Source organism: Bos mutus, chromosome 24, assembly GCF_027580195.1.
Source record: "Bos mutus isolate GX-2022 chromosome 24, NWIPB_WYAK_1.1, whole genome shotgun sequence".
NCBI classification, from domain to species: Eukaryota; Metazoa; Chordata; class Mammalia; order Artiodactyla; family Bovidae; genus Bos; species Bos mutus.
The window spans coordinates 7484981-7508444 of NC_091640.1; the positions used below are offsets into that span (position 1 = coordinate 7484981).

Sequence of the window (23464 nt, forward strand, 5' to 3'; positions counted from 1 at the left end):
TCAGTATCAATCCTTCCAATGAATATTCAGGGTTGATTTCCTTTAGGATTGATAAGCTTGATTTCCCTGCAGTCCAAGGGAGTCTCAAGAATCTTATATAGCACCACAAATTGGAAGCATCAATTCTTCAGTGCTCAGCCTTCTTTATGGTCCAACTCTCACATCCTTACATGACTACTGGAAAAGTCATAGCTTTGACTAGATGATCTTTGTCAGCAAAGTGATGTCTCTGCTTTTTAATACATTGTCTATGTTTGTCATAGCTTTCCTTAGAATAAGCAAGTGTCTTTTAATTTCATGGTTGCAGTCACCATCTGCAGTAATTTTGGAGCCCAAGAAAATAAAATCTGTCCATGCTTCCACATCTCCCCCTTCTATTTGCCATGAAGTGATGGGACCAGATATCATGATCTTAGTTTTTTGAATGTTGAGTTTTAAGCCAGCTTTTTCACTCTCCTCTTTCACCCTCATCAAGAGGCTCTATGATATACTTTTCAATAACTTCTATGCAGAGTACATCATGTGAAATGCCATATTGATAATTCTCCTGGCAATCTTGATTCCAGCTTGTGAATCATCCAGCTTGGTATTTCACATGATCTACTCTGCATATAAGTTAAATTAGCAGGGTGACAGTATACAGCCTTGACATACTCCTTTCCCAATTTTGAACCAGTCTGTTGTTCCATGTCTGGTTTATAAGTACATATCCCATTATCCATCAGAGCCTCTGAAAACATCAGTATATTCCTATATGATGATGAATTTCTAAGAATATATATATATATATATATATATTCTTATATAATAAGATTTAAGAAGGTAAGTTAAATCTTAATATAACTGTGAAAATAAGTTTGTTATTGCAGGTCTCAGAGCGGGAACTCCCTAGGGTCCTCAGACCACATTATAAGAACTACTGACTTAGATAGTTGGTAATGATTTCCTGAGCACTGTGTGCTGGGTTTGCCAGCTATGGTGATAGGGAGGTGGGAAAGTATTAGAGAGCTTTCTTGGTTTCCAGGAATTCATATCACATGTGGGTTCCTGCTCTATCTATGCATAAGACAACCTGTATATCTGAAAGATGAGTTTATGTATATATTCTGTGACAATGATTTGCTCTTTCTTTTATGGCCATTAAAGTCTCTATCAGTAAGGTTACAATCTGTATATTTGATACTCAAACACTTGAGTCACCAGCCTAGCATCACCACAGAACAGTCTTGTGAAATTGAGCCTTTTGATATGATCACTACCAAGAAAAACTCCAGGGGGTTCAGTTATGTTCCTATTATATGGTTAACCAAGGAAATCTTAAAGGAATATGTGTGAACAACCACATCCTCTTTTCTATTTATGTTCCAGCCTCTTTCAAAAATCCTTTTCTTATAAAAAATGTGGTGTAAAGGTATCATTTACACTCAGTGAGACTATGTTAAATAACATCATTAATCATCATTTTCATAGAGCTTTCTGGATTTCTCCACCCTTATATCCAAGAACTCGAGGACCAAAATGTAATCACTTGCTTGTTCTTTTCAGACAATTTTGAGGATGCTGGGCCACCAAATAGCCAGATGGTCTCAGAACCTGGAAAAAACATCACGCTCACCTGTGAGCCTCGAGAGAACCATCTGTTAGAAGAAGTGTCATGGGAAAAGATCCAGCCCCAGCAGATTGACCTCTTAATAAGCTGCAACTTGTCCCAAGGAAGAAATTACACGTCCAAGTACCCAAGACAGATACTGAGCAACTGCAACAAGGGCATGAAAAAGGCCTTTGTCACCATGCCTAACGTTATAGGCTCCGACTCAGGACTCTACCGCTGTGGCTTCAAAGCCAGCACTGGGGAAAAAGAAACCTTCGTGATGAGATTGACCGTAACCAATGGTGAGTGGGTGGCACCTGTCTCCACGTGTCAAAAATGGGAAAAGCTCGCTGCTGTGGGTTGATTTCTTTTGTCTTTCTCATGACTTTCTTATACAAAATACCTGTAATGATTGAATTTGGTAAGTTGTCAGTTACTGAATGTTATTCTTTATCTTGCTGATCTGTCAATCACAGATTTTTTTTGGATCTGTCATATTCCAAAAACTTTTAAAAAATTCAGTGCATCTGAAAAATATGTGGCATTAACACCCAATATGTTTTGACTATATAATTTCTTTTTTAAAAAGTGTCTTTAAAATTTTTTTTTTATTAATTTAATCAATTTATTTCTGGCTGTGCTGGGTCTTTGTTGCTGCACAGGCCTTTCTTGAGTGGCAGCGAGCGTTTCTAGTTGTGGCATGCGGGCTTTTCATCACGGGGCTTCTCTAGTGTGGACATGGGCTCCAGGGCACAGAGGCTTAAGTGGTTGTGGCTCAGTTCTAGAGCACAGCTTAATGGCTTTGGTGCCCGGGCTTAGTTGCTCCTTGGCATGCGGGATCTTTCTGGACTAGGCATCGAACCTGTGTCTCCTGCATTGGCAGGCAGGCTCTTTACCACTAAGCCACCAGGGAATCCCCTCAGCTATATAATTTCTAACTTTTCAATTCTGTTCAAACTTGCTGATGGTGGTGACTGGGTTTTACCATCCTCGTGGCTCCTCAGCAATGACGGGGAAGATGTTTGATTAGCGTCTGCTGAATCAGCATTGAGTAGAATGTAATACATGTGTGGTAACGTGCTTGCTCCTTTGCCAGATCAGAGCTTTGGTTCCCTCACTTGTTTTCAGACCTGGGAGCAGGAACAGACTGGCCTTGAAGCTTTGCAACTCGCCTTCAAGGCTTCTCATCTGAGCTGGCTCAAGGCCCAGTGCTTATTTAGTATTAGTCATTTGTCTGCTGTGTCATAATGAAGCCCTAAAACCTGTGTGAGAGTAAGAAAAAGTGGTATTTCACCTGCTGAAGTGCAAATACAGAGAGACCTGTACGGACCTGTGTAGAAGTCAGTCCAGAGGCCCGAGTTACAGCCTAGCGGGAGGAAGGCCATCTCAGACTCCCCCTTCTGCCTCTGGGGAAGTCTGTCAGAGAAAATAATGTCAGAGGAACCTGTCAGAGAAAATAATGTATATTTACTGATGACAGAAATTTTATTTCACTGTATTTTCACTCTTTACTTTCCTCCTCCTCCTTCCTTTCTGCTTTCCTTCCCTCCTTTCCTCCTTCCTTCCTTCTCTCCATCCACCCATATCTCTTTCTCCATTACTTTCGTGTGCTTCCAGCCACCTCGTGTGCTTCAGCCTGTGTGTAGACTTTTGAGCTGAGGCTTCCTAGGATGTGGCTGCCCTGCATACACGCTGCTCATGCTGCCGGCCAGAGTGCCTTCCTGCTTCGGGAAGAAGAGGAGGTTTAGTGTGTACAGCAGCCTCCGCAGCTGCGCCCCGGCAGCTGTGTGTGCAAAGGATGTTCTTGGCCAGAGGTTAGCAGTTGTCAGTACATAATCACCTTGGACAGCATCAAAGCTTTCTTTGCTTCTCAAGTGAACTAGAGGGTTAATGGAATGTTGAGGAGGGAGGAAATATTCAGGGAGAAAAATTAACAGAGGTTCTTCATTTTAAATGTTGACTTCATTCCTTCATACATATAGAGAAAATACTTCTTGCCTTGAAGAAATACTCTTGCATTATAGAAGTGTTTTTAACACCTGGCCAGAGAAAGAAAGAATAAAAGCAATCATTAAGGCTTCTCTGGTGTCTCAGTTATAAAGAACCCACCTCCCAATGCAGGAGATGCAGGTTCAATCCCTGGGTGGGGAAGATCCCCTCGAGAAGGAAATGACCAATCACTCTGGTATACTTACTTGGAAAATCCCATGAACAGAGGAGCCTGGCAGGCTACAGTCCATGGGGTGGCAAAGAATCGAACATGACTTAGCGACTAAACAATAAACACACAAATCTTCTCTCAGAGACCAAGGTAAGAGAATATTCTCTTCAGAAAATGTCATAACCATTTTCAAACACATCTGAAATAAGATCTTGGCCATTATATGTTGAAAAAGTTATTATAAACATCTTAAATCCTAGAGAAAAATGGATTCTTAGGAGGTATAGTTATTTAACTCTAAATAATTAATAAAAATGTCTTTCACTTATCCAAACATGGCTAAATTCCTTGCACACAGCTATTTCTTTTCTCTGTAAATAAGCCACAGACAGTGTTGAAAATGACTGAATGTAATGATCAGTATAGTTAGGGTTCAAGTGTTTTGAATACTTAAAAAATGGATTTTTGACATTCAATTGACAGGTTGAAAGAATATCAACTGGGCCCATTAGTAAAACATTATAATTGACAGAACATGATAGCTGTTGACTCAATATTTTGGTTTAATTCTTTTCAAAATAACTGTAAGTAAAGATTGAAGGTTAAAAAAAATCAGATGGAAAGCAAAAATAGATCACTTGTATTTCTTTGATATGATTTGATTATTTCAAGTCCTAGGGCTGTTCGGTCAAAAATCAATGTAGGGATGAAAGCAGAGAGACAGGTATGAGATGTGGAGGCGATCTAATTTATTTCAACTGTCAAGGGAAAGGTGATGGTGACGCAGATTTTGTAAACTGCTGGGCATCCTTTTGTGAGCTCCCATCAACTTTTTTTATGGGATCCAAAAGAGATTTTCATGACTCTCGTATTCGACACACACGCACATGCATGTATACACACACACGCACGCACACACACACATGTGCATGCACACACAAGCACGCACATACACACATACACACACATGCACACACACACACATACACCCATGCATGCGTGCACACACACACACACACACACACATGCCTCTTCCCCTGATTTTGCCCACTTGCGTTCATCTTCAGACAAGTACCAGGTACTGAGAGGCCACCAAAAAGATGATACGCTGTCAACTGATACATCGTATATCCAGGCCTTGACTTATTTTGAACAGAGGCAGAAAGTGGCAGAAACATTTTCTCTGCGGAATGAAATGTTTGTTTCCCCTTCTTTGTACTCAAGACCTGGTAAGTAGTCTAAAATGGATCCAGACTGAAATTTCTGAATTTGGAGCTTGTCTGGACCAAGGAAGGGCCAGGAACAGGGGAAAATGCAGGTATACGTACAATGACCAAAATTAATTTGGACCCTTAATATCCTCTGGATTTTCACTAGTCATGGGAAAAGTATTTTAACTATCATCAGAAGGATTTTTGAGGTCTTCTAATATTAACTAAATAGCATTCTGACTACAGTTGTTTTTGATTATAAAAAGAAGGGGGATCAAAGACATGAAAGCAGTCGTCTCAGAAAGTTTCTGGAGAAGACCTGTTTCTAACTCTGTTAAGAAGTATTCTTCTCCAATCTTTTCCCACTAATGAGGGTATTTAGCTGAACCATCAAGTTTCAAATAAGACTTTGATGATCAGAGCAGAAGAAAGAGTTAAAACAGAATCTGGGGACTTACACAGCACGTGTGGGGAAGGAGGAGTTGTGTGTGTTGGGCTTCCCTGGTAGCTCAGATGGTAAAGAACCTGCCTGCGATGCAGGAGACCTGGGTTCGATCCCTGGGTTGGGGAGATTCCCCAGATAGGGAATGGCTACCCACTCCAGTATTCTTGCCTGGAGAATCCCATGGACAGAGGAGGTGATTGCAATCAAATGACTAGGTTGGTGCTGAGATTCTGAGTTATGGGTTAATACAGGAGGTAGTCTCAATTGAATGATAGCTTGGTGAAATTCTGGATGTTGTATAAGAGCAATGAAAGTTACTCTCAATTCTTTATCACAGGTGGCACAAGGTAGTATTTAAGGATGTGTCAATCAAGTAGTATAGAATAAGAAAGAGGCATTGGAGACAAAGGAAATTAGCTAAGAGTTGGTTGCAACAGTCAGGGCATCAGTGAGGGGGCTCTCAAATGGACTGCCACTGTCACATTCTGGGTCTTTGGCCCACAAACAGGAGCCCACAGTTTGATAGACAAATTACAAATGGCATATAAATTAGAAAAAGGTTCCCCTTCTCTGCACCAATGCAGATCCAAGCTCATGTACAAGTTGGTGATGGGCCCCAGGTCCCCTACCACTCGGCTGGGCACACGTAGCCTGGTGAAGCGGAAAGATGTTGGTCAGATGAGAATGTCAGCCTGTGCTTGTCACCACCTCCACAGTCACTCACACCTTCCTACTCTCTCTTCTTCCTAACCCATTTACTCATTCTCACCACAGTTACCTCGTTTCCTTTAGAGTTTCGGTCAGATCTCACCATCTTCATGAATCTATAATTTCAAATGATTCCCTGACATTGAACCATTAAGCAGCTTTAATTTTTCAAACTTTTATAGCAGGAAAGGTGATAACCTCAAGTTATTGAATAACTGCATCTATTTGCAATGACCCAGACCCTTACATTAGAAATTACTTGAGATTGAGGATCATGATATCTCTGCTTAGAGATGTCAAAGTATCCTTCCAGAGTATGCTTAGTAAGTGTTCTTGACCCATGCTGTGCATGCCGATATTCCTGTGTGTTCTAGTACAAACTGTGTCCATTTCATTTTCCAGTTTTCTAGCTGGATTGCTTCTGGGTTTTCTTCATGAACACTTAACATTTGAGATTTAGTGATTGCTAATCAAAAGAAACCTGAGCTCTCAGAAGATCCATTGGAATGTTTGGGGAGAAAATTCTCATGAGCTTCATTTACATATATATCTTTCAAAAAGTATATCTTCTTTTTAAACTTCTCTTGTTGTGCATATTCTGTATTCAGTTCAGTTCAGTCACTCAATTGTGTCCGACTCTTTGGGACCCCATGAACTGCAGCACACTAGGCTTCCCTGTCTATCACCAACTCCCAGAGCTTGCTCAAACTCATGTCCATCGAGTCGGTGATGCCATCCAACCATCTCATCCTCTGTTGTCTCCTTCTCTTCCTGCCTTCAATCTTTTTCAGCATCAGGGTTTTTTCCAGTGAGTCAGCTCTTCGCATCAGGTGGCCAAAGTATCGAACCTTCAGCTTCAGCATCGGTCCTTCCAATTCTGTATTAATGGTGTGTAATTACTAATTGATAGACGTGGAGGATGGAACTTGTAAATGAAGATTGCAGAAGTTTTCACTAGGAAATCATGGGCCCACAGCCAAGAGACTCTTTCCTGATCTTTGTGAGGTATGGGTCAACACAGGGGTAGTGTTGAGGAGTAGCTTCTCTAGGTTCTAAATCTTGCCTCTAATGGCTTGCGGAGATCACTGACTCTGGACTCTGTGCTCCTGAGTTGGACTATGAGACTATTAAGGAAGAGGAATTAATTTCATTTCTTTATTTGGGCTTAGTTTCTGCTAAAATTCACTCCGTTTTTTTCCCAGCTGATTTGGATTTCTAAAGAGTTTGAAGTTGTAGATAAAATATGATTTTTAGGGATTTATTAATCCAGAACTTTCTGTCTGAGTCTTCTGAATTTATAATAGATGTGACTATTGTAGGCGTTGGAAAAGACCCTGAAATGGTAGGCATGGTGGCTGTCTGAGCTGGTGCTCGCCAGGCTCCCAGGTACATCTGTTTCCATGACCTGATATGGTGAACATCTGCCTTTTATTATCTATTCCTGCAGAGAAAATCATGTCACGGCAGCTTATATGCTGGAACCACAGGACTAGAGTCTCAGAGCACCGGTGTCGCTGCCTGCAAGTTCAGTATCTTCTACCAGTACAGACCACCTATGGTTTTTAGCCTGTTTGGTTGTTATTAAAATTCTGGATGATAATTGGGTATCCAGATGAAACATACTGTTTCCATCATCTCAAACGAGTTAGCTAGTCCGTCAGGGCCCTCTTATGTCCTTGTAGCTTTACTTTGAGAGGAGGAAACGGCAACCCACTCCTTTATTCTTGCCTGGAAAATCCCATGGACAGAGAAACCTGGTGGGCTACAGTTCATGGGGTCGCAAAGAGTCAGACACGACTGAGCACACATCACAGCTTTACTTTACATTTGCCTCTGCCCACATCTTTCTTTTACGAGTCATTGAATTAAAAAAAAAAAAAAGCAAGCAGTCAGTGAGTTTGTTTTATAAGCCCTACATCTTGATTTATTCATCTTTCCTAAAGCACACAATCCTGGAATTGCGGCCTGAAGTCATTTTTTGTACATACCCTATTTGTGTAGATAAACAAGATATTGAGCTGAATAATGATAGTGACAAGTTAGTATCAGAGAGAAGGAAATGTTGAAAATCTCGTGTTAAATGATCTGATGGAGCTCTTGCATAAGGAACCTTGTTCATTATCATCACTACTGTACACGAAGCAGCTGGTGGTATTGTGTGTGTGCACATGTGCGCTCAGTCGTGACCGATTCTTTGTGACCCCATGGACTGTAGCCCGCCAGTTTGCTCTGTTCATGGCATTCTCCAGGCAAGAATACTGAAGTGGGTTGCCATTTCCTCCTGCAGGGGATGTTCCCGACCCAGGGATTGAACCTGTATCATCAACATTGGCAGGTGGATTTTTTTTTTTTTTAACCAATGAGGCACCTGGGCATCCCTGAGTTGATGGTATTAGAAAGCAGCTAATCCTAAGAACTGTTTTTCTTAAAGTGGATCTTTATCCTCAGCCTGAATTTTAAATAATTTTCATAACGCTTTCCTCTCCCTAGAAACTCAGAGTTCAGGTAGGAATTCAAATTCAGAAAAATGTACTGATTTTCCTCCCACTTAAAATCCATGACCACATTTACCTGAGAGACCTGTCTAATGACTCCAACTGCAAAATAGCCATTTGTTCTTCCGTGTCATGTGTGATTTTTTTTTTTTTTAATTTTCAAACATCTGAGAATCGTTAACAGCTTATAATGATCTCTTAGAGCCTTATTAGGAACCGAACATAGATGATGGTGTGAATTTTTCCCCAAAGGCAAGTAGAAAACTTCTTAAATTTTTAAAAAGACAGTTCTTTGTATAAGGTTAATGGCATTTCATTCTTAACAGAAATTCTAGTTTTAAGTATTGCAGTTCAATTAGTCAGACAACTACTTCCAACTTCAACTGAGATATTTCGAACATGTTCTGACCTGACCCTTGATAAGCATTCAAAGGTGACCTAGTTTGTTTTCAGTAGTCTATATTATTTGAAAGAAAAAGAAATGAAGAATAAATGCAGGCCTGTCAGCCGTAGAGATACATCTTTGAACCCCCCATTTGTATTGTAAAGTTATGTATACTGAAATGATTCAGAGTTTTCTTTAAAGGTATTTATTCAACAGCATAGGGCTTCCCTGGTGACTCAGATGGTAAAAAATCCACCTGCAATGCAGGAGACATGGGTTTGATCCCTGGGTCATGCAGATCCCCCGGAGAAGGGAATGGCAACCCACCCCAGTATTCCTGCCTGGAGAATCCCATGGACAGAGGAACCTGGTGGGCTACAGTCCACTGGGTCACAAAGAGTCAGACTTGACTGAGTGACTAACCCTTTCACATTCAACAGAAGAATATGCTTGGATAAATTTTTATAAAATAAATATTTTTCAATCCCCATTGATCCCTCTACACCTTATTTTCAGAATTAATTGAATGTAGTTCACTTTGGCTAAAACTCAGAAGTAACTATGATGCTCATAATCTTTTAAATATTAAAGTGGTTTTATTTAATTAACCCACAGGAGGCAACTCTTCCTTTCATGGATATAGGGTTGAGCTGTTTTAAGCTCTCCATAGCGCTGGTCAGGAGTGTGAAATGGCTTTAGTGAAGGTGAATAGTGAGTGATGAAAATCCTTATCATTGCAATGATGGACATGGGCAAGTCAAGAGTAATTGTTGATGGGAAGAAACGATGTTAACAAAGGATAGGATGTTTTTGTGACTTCAAATCAAAGAATCTTAAGGATGTGATGGATATGCAAATGACCCCCAAATCAGGGCCACATAGGAGGCAAGTTTACGAATATAAAGCAATACAGGCTTGCAAAGTGTAATTATTCTCCTGTTGTTTTTCATGTTTTATATTGAGCATTGAGATAATTCTTCACTCTTTTAGTGTGCACATGTGTGTGTATGCATTTGTGAATTAAGATAACTGTGAATATTTGTTAGGAGGAACAATCTGCCAGATGGCAAACATTCAATAAATACATGTGCTTGTGTGGGCAATTTTACACTCACAGGAAACTCACAAATCCCAAATACTTTAATCAAAACAAGTTGTTTTGCTTTTATGTTGATGACTGTCTTTTCTTCCTGGTCTAGTAAGTAAAGATATCAGCTTTGAAATCCAATCATGCAGTTCTTTTTTTAATAAAATCACTGGCTATTTTAAAAATGGAGAGAACGGATGAATAGTTAAACTCTAGAGAATAAAGCTGTAGATTTTGAAATTATTACCAGATCCCTTGTTTCTTATAACCAGGCATTGACTTTTACATGTTTTGTAGAGCAATTAGTAAATTTTTTCATGTAACATAACTTAAAGTTGGACAGAAAAATTAATCTTTAGCCCAATGCTTTCTGTTTCATATTCTGAAACTATCTGTATGACATTTATAGCACATTTATATATACGCCTTTATAAATGTCATAGAGTTTGAGGTATAAAGTTTTCTAAGGACCCAAGGGAAAAGTTATAAATAGCAGTTATAAGGACTAAGTGGCACAAGGCTTTGTCTTGGCTGCTGCATGACAGCCTTGCATATTATGTTTATGTCTGTGCCAGTCACTCTAACACTTACTGATAATTAGTCATGCCGTTGTCACCACAACTCTATTATTATCTACATTTTATGGATGAGGAAGGTGAGGCATGAAGAGCTTAAGAAACTTATTTCAGGCTTCATAGCTAGTAAGGAGCGGGGCTGGGTTTCACAGCCGTGAAGATGGGCTCCAGGGTTCTTGTTCTTAACCACGGCACTGAATTACTTCTCCAAGCAGAAGGAAAAAAAACATTACTGCCATCAACAGCAGCATCACAGGAGAAGCTGGCTACGGTAGAGTTCCACAGCCTTGTGCTCTTCCTTTTGGGAAGTGAGTAGGTATCATAGATCACCTACTGAACCAACACGTGGAGCAGGGGTAGGCAGAGGAAGTGGGGTTTGATCGCCCACTATTTTCTTCCAGCCCCTGTGCTTATGTGTGCTCAGGTCATCCAGGTGCTGTGTCTGTGAGTTCCCCACTGACTCGTCCCCTTTCCTGGGGCTTCTGAGTATCGTGAAGTCACGTGAGGGAGGGTGTTCACGCAGTCTCACGTTCTTCAGTCACTAAGTCATTACTGACACTTTGCAACACCCTGGACTGCAGCACACCAGGCTTCCCTGTCCTTCACTATCTCCCGGAGTTTGCTCAAAGTCCTGTCCACTGAGTCAGTGATGCCATCCAACCATCTTGTCCTCTGTCGCCCCCTTCTCCTCCTGCCCTCAATCTTTCCCAGCATCAGGGTCTTATCCAATGAGTTGGCTCTTTGCATCAGTCTCATGAAGGACAAGTGAAATCAGGTAGCAGGTATTAGGGTGTGGAGGTGAGGGCTGGTCCAGTCCATGCCAGGAACTGATAAGGGGACTTTAAGAGTAACCCCTGAGCAAAGGCGAGTGAAGGTTCTTGCTGGAGAGAACTGGTGAGAGCTCAGCTCTCCGGTGGCTTCTCAGCTTTGCAACCACCTGCCTCCTAGGTCTTCACCAGACCCACCCAGTACACTTGTCCTGTGGGAAAGCTCTGTTTCCTTGAGCAACTTCCCTGGAATCAGCTCAGAGTTCCCCACATCACCCTCCTTCCATTTTAAGTCTCTCCTCCGCCTCTTCCTCTCAAATCCTGCTCTTCCTCTAGGTCTTGTAGATGATGAACGACCACTGAACCCAGAGCTGGAGTTATTAGCTATCAGAATTAGGGCAGTGAAGGCTTAACCCTTAGAATCTCCCAGGAAAAAACAAAAGTTTCTTTTCTATGTTAAGTGTTCTGAAGAGTTATAGTCTCTCATATTTATGGACCTTTATTTGAACAGCTAAATACATAAAATATTTCAATGGTATGTTATGCCCACCATGTCTTATTGCATGGGTGAAATGTTCATCTGGATTTTAGTGGAACATTTGAAAATTTTCCCATTATATCCTCTTGGATTAGCATAATAGTGACACCGTAAGGTAGAGTTACACTTGGTTAAACAACAGTAATAACAATGTGTTGGGGAATTAGAATTAGAAACAAAATCTTCTCCCTACCCAGAAAACTGCTCCACAAGGGTAGAAGGGAAAGAAAACAATTTTACTATTGAATAAGCATTAAACCAGAATTGTGATATGTGTCACAGGCAGTCCACTAAGAGACTGCAAAGATAGAAGGAAATCTTAACTTCTCATAGAGTCCCGCAGATGCAACTATATGTATGTTTTCAAGGTAAACAGTAACTTGTGCTCGAGTAGGAGGACTCGGTAGCATCATTTGTCCCGCATAGCTCCTCCTAAATTCACCTGGCATCTGGAGTGACCACTTGTGTTGGCTAATTGGCTTTATCCAAAGGAAAAATGAGCTTTTTACATCTTAACAGCTGGAGGTAGTTTGGCACCTTGAAGCATGGTGCCCTTGGACCTTAGACTCCTGTCTTCCCATAGAACTGGAAGATATGGGCTCTCTCTTCCTTGATGATTGCATTTCAAAGAGATGGCCCTGATTTAGTAGAGCGAAAGGATACAAAGCAATATCAGCTAATGGAAAAGATGGGTGGGGCAAAGTCAGGATTGGCTGAGTCCCAGAAAGAACGCAGGTGTTTAGCATAAACCACATTGTGTCAATAGTTCAGATTCAACAAACCACCTTGGCAGTTAAGAAAAGGTAAGAATGCTCTCCAAACCCAACTTCCCACTCATCAGCCAAGGGCATACCTTGTGAGCAGGGCTTTCTAAGGATGGGGGTCTTGGGGCTGCTACACTGACTCTTTTTTGCACACTGATTCACCACGGAAGTGAGCAAGATGTATGTAGGTCTTAACATTCTTGTTGTTGTTCAGTAGCTCAGTCGTGTCTGACTCTTTGTGACCCCATGAATCGCAGCACGCCAGGCTTCCCTGTCCTTCACCATCTCCTAGAGCTTGCCCAAACTCATGTCCATTGAGTCAGCGATGACATCCAACCACCTCATCCTCTATCATCCCCTTCTCCTCCTGCCTTCAATCTTTCCCAGCATCCGGGTCTTTTCTAATGAGCCGGCTCTTTGCATCAGGTGGCCAAAGTATTGGAGCTTCAGCTTCAACATTGGTCCTTCCAATGAATATTCAGGATTGATTTCCTTTAGGATTAACTGGTTTGATCTCCTTGCAGTCCAAGGGATTCTCAAGAGTCTTTTCAAACCACAGCTCAAAAGCATCAATTCTTCGGTGCTTAGCTTTCTTTATAGTCCAACTCTCACATCCATACATGACTACTGGAAAAACCATAGCTTTGATTAGACAGACCTTTGTTGGCAAAGTAATGCCTCTGCTTTTTAATATGCTGTCTAGGTTGGTCATAGCTTTTCTTCCAAGGAGCAAGTGTCTTTTAATTTTGTGGCTACAGTCACCATCTGCAGTGATTTTGAAGCCCAAGAAAATAAAGTCTGTCACTGTTTCCATTGTTTCCTTATCTATTTGCTGTGAAGTGATGGGCCTGGATACCATGATCTTAATTTTTTGAATGTTGAGTTTTTGCCAGCTTTTTTACTCTCTTCTTTCACCTTCATCAAGAGGCTCTTTAACTACTCTCTGCTTTCTGCTGTACAACAAAGGGATTCAGTTATATTAATACATATATATATACACACACACACATATATATTCTTTTATATATATATATGTGTATATATATTCTTTTTATATTCCTTTCCACTATGGTTTTTATAGAATATTGAATATAGTTTTCTCTGCTATACAGTAGACCTTGTTTATCCATTCTTTGCATAATACTCTGCGTTTGTTAACCTGAACTCCTAACCCACCCCTCCCGCATCCCCGCACCCTTGGCAATCCGTCCCTTCTCTGAGTCTGTGAATCTGTTTCTGTGTCATAGATAAGTTCATTTGTGTCGTATTTTATTTTACTTTTATATTTTTTTAGTTTCAGCATTTTATTATACTTGTTTTTAATTAATTTTTATTGGAGTATAATTGATTTTCAACGTTGTGTTGTGTCGTACTTTGGATTCCACATGCACGATACTTTTATTTTGAGGAGGAATAGTTACTATTCACTCCGAAGAAAAATTAGAGGTTGATGTCATGGTCCTTTAATTCTCTGCAAATAATTTATTCCCTAGGACCTTCTTGCTATAAAACAGGGAAAGGTTTCTGAAATACAGAGAGTATAAAATTGATTTGCACAAAGAAGTTTGACCTTTGAAAACTTGGAATCATATTACCATGCCAAAACCCGCTTGATGCATATTGCAGGCATACAGGAAAGTTCAACAAACTCAAGGCTACCGTTATTTCCAGGGATCCCCGAAACGGACAGCCATCCTGTACATGTTTATCAACACCCCTTTTACCTTTCCCCAGAAAGGTGAATCTAGTTCCAGAAACAAACACCCTCTGTTTTACATGACTAGAACAACATGGAATTTCAACACGAAAGAACAGAAGTTAGTTACTTAACTCTGATTTTGAATGCATGCATACAAAATATAAGCACACTCTTGATGATTTACATTATGTGGTGCTTAAATATATAAAGCATCTCTACATGTTTTATCTATAGCCACCGCCATAGCCACTCTGGTGTTGATTTCATCATCATTTTGCAGTTGCTAAGAAAAATTCCAGAAGTTCAAGTGTCTTGTACTGGGGTCTTCCAGGGAAAAGACTTAGAAGACAGAACTTAGACTCCAAGGCTTCCCTTCTCAATCTGTGCTTTTCAATATCTAGCTTGGGACAGGTTGGATATTTGCATCATACCGTGAGCCAAAAATTGGAATCGACCTGATAATGCTGAGTCTGTCCACTCACACATGCATCCTGTGGGAACACACACACCCTGAATATATCCCGTCTGAACCTAGAGTGAACTTGAATACTTCTCTTTTTTAATAGGGCAATTCAGCACAGATTACTTTTACTGGTATCTACCATGACCTATCCAGGGCTGGCTAGAGAGAGGGTCAGGACCTGTGAGTTTTTCCCAGCATGGGAAAACTGGGAAATGTTCATTATTTTGACCCAGATATTTAGGTTTGGAATTACCTGGTCTCCCCACTCCCTGACCCCACCCCAACCATGATAAAGGACGAACTGTAAACATCAACGCCTGCTCTTGCCCGCCTGGCTCTGAGGAAAGGACCAGGAAGCATTTCTATCTGAGCCTTTCTAAAGAAAGGTTTATAACTCAGCCATAAATACTTGTCATCGGCAGAAACGTAGCCGGGAGGGCTGCAGTCCTGGAGTAAATTATTCATTTATATCTCTCACTGACGTGCTTTAAATTGTTTTAACTGTATTTATCTTTTCTGATGGGTGGGAAAATAATGGCTTTATGGTTCACGACACTTTTGTCCTCCCATGAATCAACACAGCATGGGGATGAAAGTTGAAAAAAAAAAAAAAAATCAGCCAAAAAGTGGCTGCCTGAGATGAGACAGTAATTCTTCTTTCTTTAAGAGAGGGGCTTGAGGGCTGACATTACTCAAGCTAGGATCTAGTAGCAGAATTTAGGAAAAAGTGAGCATTAGGAAATATTGACTGACTCCCTAAAGTTTCCACCACTGTTTGCTTTTCCCTTTTGTTTCTGGTTTTAGTCACAGAGGGCCCAGCAAGTTGTGTGGTTACGCTAGCCCCATCAATTATGGTTCACATTAATGCAGCCGAGGAGTGGGAGGCGCAGAAGAGGTAAAAGGTAGGATTACCTGTGGACAGCCCTGGCAGGCCAGTGGTTAAGACTCCATACTTCCAATGCAGGGGGCACAGGTTTAATCCCTGCTTGGGGAACTAAGATCTCACATGCTGCACTGCCTGGCCAAAAAATTAAAAAAAAAAAAAGAAAAGAAAGAAAAATTTTAAAAAAGTAGTATTGGCTTTAGGCTGAGATATCTGGATTGTCATACCTCTGGAGTGTGATTGAATCTCTACCTTTTTGTTTTTTTGTTTTTTGTTTTTACCCACCATTCCATCTCTAATGCCAAGTATGCACTGTGCCTTAAAATACTACATGTTAAAAAATGAGTAAGATGGATCTGAGTCCAACATTTGCTAGAAGAGGTTAAAAAGAGCCAATATACTTCACATGAAAGAATGTGAAGAATCTGAAATTTTGATTTTGGTTTTATAAGTGAGCAGCATGAAACAAATCACCATACTTTGCAGTGGTTTCTACTTAATTATCATAATGTAGAGCTTAACAAAGAAAGCCATTGTGATTCTTAAGGGTTCTGAGTACAGTTCTGCAGAGAAACTCTCTACGTCCTGCACTTTAAATATAACCATTAAAAACTGGCAGAGTATTCTGTTTTAAGCAGGCAGACCTCTAAGTTTTTCTACTGTTTTTTTTCTGATTATTATCATTTAGTACATTTGGAAAATAGCAAAAAGCCTAAAGAAATAATCACTTTTAATTCTATTCCCTGAAGCTCATCACTTTAAAACTGTGGCATGCTGTTGCCTGGCAGACTTTTTTTCTCATAAGTTCTATCCTCTATTGAGATATCTTAGCATGCGCATTTGTGAATTCTGGCTTTGAAATTTTACTGAACTTTCTACTTAGAGTCAACAGTTTTCCATTTCATTGTAATTCTTTACACTCATCATTCTAACGTCCACGCCCTGATTCTCAAAGAGGTGGCTCCAAACCAGCATCACACAGGACCTGCAAATTCTGGGACCCTCCCAGACCTGTGTGCTCAGTTGCTTCATCATGTCCAACTCTTTGTGACCCCATAGACAGTAGTCCACCAGGCTCTTCTGCCACCAGGTTCTTCTCTCCATGGACTTTTCCAGGCAAGAATTCTGTGCTGGGTTGCCTTTTCCTTCTCCGGGGGATCTTCCTGACCCAGGGATTGAATTCGAGTCACCCGTGTCTCCTGTATTGACAGGAGGATTCTTTTTTTTTTTTAATTTTATTTTATTTTTAAACTTTACAATATTGTATTGGTTCTGCCATATATCGAAATGAATCCGCCACAGGTATACATGTGTTCCCCATCCAGAACCCTCCTCCCTCCTCCCTCCCCATACCATCCCTCTGGGTCGTCCCAGTGCACCAGCCCCAAGCATCCAGTATCGTGCATCGAATCTGGACTGGCGACTCATTTCATATATGATATTATACATATTTCAATGCCATTCTCCCAAATCATTCCACCCTGGCCCTCTCCCACAGAGTCCAAAAGACTGTTCTGTACATCAGTGTCTCTTTTGCTGTCTCGTACACCGGGTTATCATTACCATCTTTCTAAATTCCATATATATGTGTTAGTATACTGTATTGGTGTTTTTCTTTCTGGCTTACTTCACTCTGTATAATAGGCTCCAGTTTCATCCACCTCATTAGAACTGATTCAAATGTATTGTTTTTAATGGCTGAGTAATACTCCATTGTGTATATGTACCACAGCTTTCTTATCCATTCATCTGCTGATGGACATCTAGGTTGCTTCCATGTCCTGGCTATTATAAACAGTGCTGCGATGAACATTGGGGTACATGTGTCTCTTTCAATTCTGGTTTCCTCGGTGTGTATGCCCAGCAGTGGGATTGCTGGATCATAAGGCAGTTCTATTTCCAGTTTTTTAAGGAATCTCCACACCCACCCATGGAGGAATCTTAATGCATATTGCTAAATGAAAGAAACCAATCTGAAATGGCTACATACCATGTGATAACCTGGAAAAGGCAAAACTACGCGCACCACCTGGGAATCCCTCCCTAGCCTACTGAGTCAGAAACTCCGAGGGGACCACTCAGCCATCTGCAGTTTAACAAGCCCGCTAGTGATGCTAGTTACGTTTGAGACCCTCCGCTATGTAGTCTTGCTTTAGTCTGCTCTCGGAAAATAAGTTTTTTTTTTTTTGCTGTTATAAATGTTTCACAAAACTCTTTGTTCATATTTCTGAACATTTTTGTAGAGAAGAAATTAATCAAATGTGCAAGCAGTTCATGAAAGGATGGATGTACAGAGAATGCTTTCTTCCTGGAGGCTGGTCATGGTAGATTTCGCTCCCTAGATTGAACTTGAGGTCATCCATCTTGCCACTGGCTTCCTTTCATGCAAATTTAAGTGCTTTGGTTAATAAGTTATCCACATCCTTCTCACTGTCTTGCTTAGTTTTCTCTTAATAGCAAGGGTATGTTAAAGATGCCAACTGATTTTTTTTGTTTCTGCATGTTGTTTGTGATGACTTTGACCTCCAGATACTTTTCATTTTGACCCAATTGATCCTATGTATTTGCTTATTTGTATAAACTGGAAAGTCATTTCTCATTTCAGAGATTAAATAATACTCACATTTTTCTCATGTTTACATTTAAACATTTAGATCTCTGTAGTCCACCCAGATTGGTTTTCTTTCTTTCTTTCTTTTTTTTAGTGTAATTAAGATCTAAAAAATATTTCAAAAAGTAGGTAAATTATTTTCCCAGAGTACTGTCAATGAATTTTTTGATCATAACTTTCATTTTTTTCTTTCACAATTGTTCATTTGACTTAACCTTAGCACCTACTATATTCAAATTATGTCAGCATAGCAACTGTGGTCCTTTCATAAGCCTGTGTTATAATGCAGAATAACTTCAGATATTTTGTTTACTTTTAAAAATGTGCCAAGAACTGAAAAATGCTAATTTCTTATTTGATTGGGAGAAAATTCCCTTGTTCTTTTTGCAGTGATGATTCAATGTATTTTTTGCTCTGAATAAATTTCAGTTTCCTTCTCCCCATCATATCTGAACAAAACCCCATCTTAGATGCTACGTACGAGGTCTTTAAAGTGTTAATATAGTTTGCTACCTTTATTCACCTTATAGGTTAAACAAATTTAAAAAGTAAAAATAGTGTTTATTATATGATTCAGTCTCTCTTTGCAGTAAACCTTACCAAAGAATGAGTGGAGTAAACTTTGAGCTCTTATCATTGATTATGACAAAGCCTTTGACTATGTGGATCACAAAAAACTGTGGAAAATTCTGAAAGAGATGGGAATACCAGACCACCTGACCTGCCTTCTGAGAAACCTATATACAGGTCAGGAGGCAACAGTTAGAACTGGACATGGAACAACAGACTGGTTCCAAATAGAAAAAGGAGTACGTCAAGGCTGTTTATTGTTACCCTGCTTATTTAACTTATATGCAGAGTACATCATGAGAAACACTGGGCTGGATGAAGCACAAGCTGGAATCAAGATTGCCAGGAGAAATATCAATAACCTCAGATATGCAGATGATACCACCCTTATGGCAGAAAGTGAAGAGGAACTAAAAGCCTCTTGATGAAAGTGAAAGAGGAGAGTGAAAAAGTTGGCTTAAAGCTCAACATTCAGAAAACGAAGATCATGGCATCCGGTCCCATCACTTCATGGGAAATAGATGGGGAAACAGTGGAAACAGTGAGAGACTTTATTTTTTTGGGCTCCAAAATCACTGCAGATGGTGATTGCAGCCATAAAATTAAAAGACGCTTACTCTTTGGAAGGAAAGTTATGACCAACCTAGATAGCATATTCAAAAGCAGAGACATTACTTTGCCAATAAAGGTCTGTCTAGTCAAGGCTATCATTTTTCCAGTGGTCATGTATGGATGTGAGAGCTGGACTGTGAAGACAGCTGAGTGCCGAAGAATTGATGCTTTTGAACTGTGGTGTTGGAGAAGACTCTTGAGAGTCCCTTGAACTGCAAGGAGATCCAACCAGTCCATTGTAAAGGAGATCAGTCCTGGGTGTTCTTTGGAAGGAATGATGCTAAAGCTGAAACTCCAGTACTTTGGCCACCTCATGCGAAGAGTTGAGTCATTGGAAAAGACTCTGATGCTGGGAGGGATTGGGGGCGGGAGGAGAAAGGGACGACAGAGGATGAGATGGCTGGATGGCATCCCTGACTCGATGGACGTGAGTCTGAGTGAACTCCTGGAGTTGGTGATGGACAGGGAGGCCTGGAGTGCTGCAATTCATGGGGTCGCAAAGAGTCGGACATGACTGAGTGACTGAACTGAACTGACATGAAAAAAAATCTCAGCTAAATAGTGAGTCAGGAAGGAAGAAATCATCTGACTGAGAGATTGGGAAGACTGCTGTGAAAAGCATGGTTTTCAGGTTGCCATGGGATTCCAGACAGCCTGGGAATCAGGAAATTAAATCTCAGTTTCAAGAGGATGGGCAGTTGTGTTGGTCTCTGCCATAGCTGCCCCTTTTCTGCAGGAGGGGGGCCTGGAAAATTTGCCATCTAAAGAGAGATGGGCATAAAGACAGCACCTTGGTTTCCATTCAATCCCACTTCCATCGACAACACAGTCTGATATCTTCTTGCAAGGAGCTCTGTGGGTGGTGGTGGGTGAGGTGTGCTGTGGGAAGGAGGACATCTGAAAGATAAGATGGTCTCTGATCTCACAGGATCTCAGTCCAGAGGGGAGCAAATATTGCTCATTTGAATATTGCCTCATTAGACTCTTATCCCAACTCCATGATGTAATTAGGAGTGTTGGCATCACTTGACAGTTGGAGGAAGGCTGGCAGAGAAGGTTAGGAATTTGCTGGAGGTCAAATAGCTAAATAGTGAAAGAATCAGTGTGAAAATTTCAGATTTTCCTTTTACCCCGATTGCTGGTCTGTCCAGTTAATACCTGAGTTGGAAAAGTAACATACTTTTCTTGATTATTTTTATCCTAAACTACCATTAAGTAGCCAGTATTTCTTAAGCAAAATTCCACTTACAGATATCAAAGTTACATACTGTTGTGATGTACTTATTATTATCAGAACTAAGGAATAATCTTCATTTTTTAAAAAAGATTTTTTTTTTAACGTGGACCATTTAGAAAGTCTTTATTGAATCTGTTACAGTATTGCTTCTGTTTTATATTTTGGGTTTTTGGCTGTAAAGCATGCGGAATCTTAGTTCACTGACTAGGCATTGAATCTGCATCCCTTGTAGTGGAAGGCAAAGTCTTAACCGTTAGATCACCAGGGAAGTCCCAGCAGTAATCTTCATTTATATACTAGTTTGATAGTTTTTTTTTTCCTACTAAAGATTTTGTGTTTCTGATTGGGAGTTCATTAGAATGAAGTGCTACCTACCGTGAATAAATGCTTTCTATTCTTATTCTTCTTAAGGTGTCAAACCCACTATTAGGTCAAGGAAGTAAGGAAAATCTGTGAGGAGTCAGAGATATTTAGGAGACTCTGAAAGAAGAAATCTTTTCCCCCTACTCATCCTATGTTTTTTAAATTGGATTCTTTGTTTTATATACATTGTTATTCTGTGATGATTAATGTACACTTTAAAAATTTTCCCAACTTCCTCTCTATTCTAGCTTTAGCTGAGTTCCTAATTCCTCCTATAATTTATTTATTTTTTTTCCTCCTAGGTGAAACCAAGAACTCATACATCCCCTTTGTGGCTGGTGGGGCAGTTCTTCTGTTCCTATTGGTTATCCTAATTACCACCATCACTGTCATTACTTACAAGAGGTGAGTAGTGCAGCTCCTCCTGAGTAATTCTGATGCTCGAGTTTCTCTATTAATGACCCAGCAGCTGGCTGAGCTGTCTTAGGACTCATGTACTGAGGCTACGTCCTTTGAATGCTGTTCTTAAAGGTAGAGGAGGAGCAGGGGCTGTGGCGGTGTTAGAGGAGAAGGCTAGAGCAGTTCATCTCAGAATTAGGAGGAGTGGGCAGTCCACCCCCTCATCCACAGGTTCAACTGCCTGTCTGCAGCTATATCTGTCTTCTTCCTCCGGCAAACACAAAAGGCTGGCAGATGGGGGGCGAGGTGTGTGTGCGTGACAGAGGGGTCGGGGAGGGGTGGATTCTGAGGCCAAAACCAGGGCTGAACACTCATTACATGTATGCTCAGTCATGTCCAACTCTTTGCTACCCCAGGGACTGTAGCCCGCTAGGTTCCTCTGTCTATGGGGTTCTCCAGGCAAGAACACTGGAGAGGGTTGCCATTTCCTCCTCCAGGGGATCTTCCTGACCCAGGGATCTATCCTGCATCTCTTGTGTCTCCAGCATTGGTAGGCAGGTTCTTTATCACTGCGCCACCTGGGAACCCCCAACACCTTCATTTATTTATTTATTCTGACCACGGTGAATGAGATGTAATGGCATGCACATTCTAATAAGCAAACAGTGTGATTTTAAATGGTTATATAATGTCTGAAACAAGTAATGTAGGTGCCTTTATTACAGATTATTGCGAAGAAAGGAGTTGGGAGGGGCTACCCTAGAGAGAGCAGGGGGCCACCTTGCCTCTTCTAAAGTCTCCTACCTTTTATTGTCTGTGACACTCTTGGGAATTTTCTAGGATGTTCTTGGTTGACCCTTCCCTCCTAGCTGCCCCACATTCATCGACTCACCAGTCTAGGTGTTTGTGGCAATCTTATTTGTATTCACATTGGGTTGGAATCATTCCTTATAACTCGTGATTCTAACTAATGTGTTAATTTATTTACTGAGTTATTTTTAACTGGATAATCGCTTTACCATGTTGTGCTGGTTTCTGCCATGAGACAACCTGAATCAGTTACTTGTGTATGTATTCAGTTCAGTTCAGTTGCTCAGTTGTGTCTGACTCTTTGCAACTCCATGGACTGCAGAATGCCCTCCCTGTCCATCACCAACTCCTGGAGCTTGCTCAAACTCATGTCCATTGAGTCGGTGATGCCATCCAACCATCTCATCCTCTGTCGTTCCCTTCTCCTCCTGCCTTCAATCTTTCCCAGCATCAGGGTCCTTTCCAATGAATCAGTTCTTCGCATCAGGTGGCCAAAGTATTGGCCACCTTTAGCATCAGTCCTTCCAATGAATATTCAGGACTGATTTCCTTTAGGATGGACTGTTGGGATCCCCTTGTGGTCCAAGGGACTCTTAAGGGTCTTCTCCAACACCATAGTTCAAAAGCATCAATTCTTCGGCACTCAGCTTTCTTCACAGTCCAACTCTCACATCCATACATGACCACTGGAAAAACCATAGCTTTGATTAGACAGACCTTTGTTGGCAAAGTAATGTCTCTGCTTTTTAATAAGCTGTCTAGGTTGGTCATAACTTTTCTTCCAAGGAGCAAGCATCTTTTAATTTCATGGCTGCAGTTGCCATCTGCAGTGATCTTGGAGCCCCCCAAAATAAAGCCTGTCACTGTTTCCATTGTTTCCCATCTATTTCCCATGAAGTGATGGGACCAGATGCCATGATCTTCATTTTCTGAATGTTGAGTTTTAAGCCAAGTTTTTCACTCTCCTCTTTCACTTTCATCAAGAGGCTTTTTAGTTCCTCTTCACTTTCTGCCATAAGGGTGGTATCATCTGTATATCTGAGGTTATTGATATTTTTCCCCTCAATCTTGATTCCAGCTTGTGCTTCAT

General features: G+C 40.8%; 1 protein-coding gene across 1 annotated transcript in view; it reads left to right on the plus strand.

Moving 5' to 3' along the window:
• The window catches only part of CD226 (CD226 molecule), a 93033-nt gene that overhangs the window by 58137 nt on the left and 11432 nt on the right, over positions 1 to 23464 (plus strand). Inside the window, exons 4-5 of the mRNA XM_070361733.1 lie at positions 1546 to 1893; positions 21468 to 21570. Of these exons, the coding sequence (XP_070217834.1) occupies positions 1546 to 1893; positions 21468 to 21570 (451 nt within the window). The remainder of the gene's footprint in view (positions 1 to 1545; positions 1894 to 21467; positions 21571 to 23464) is intronic.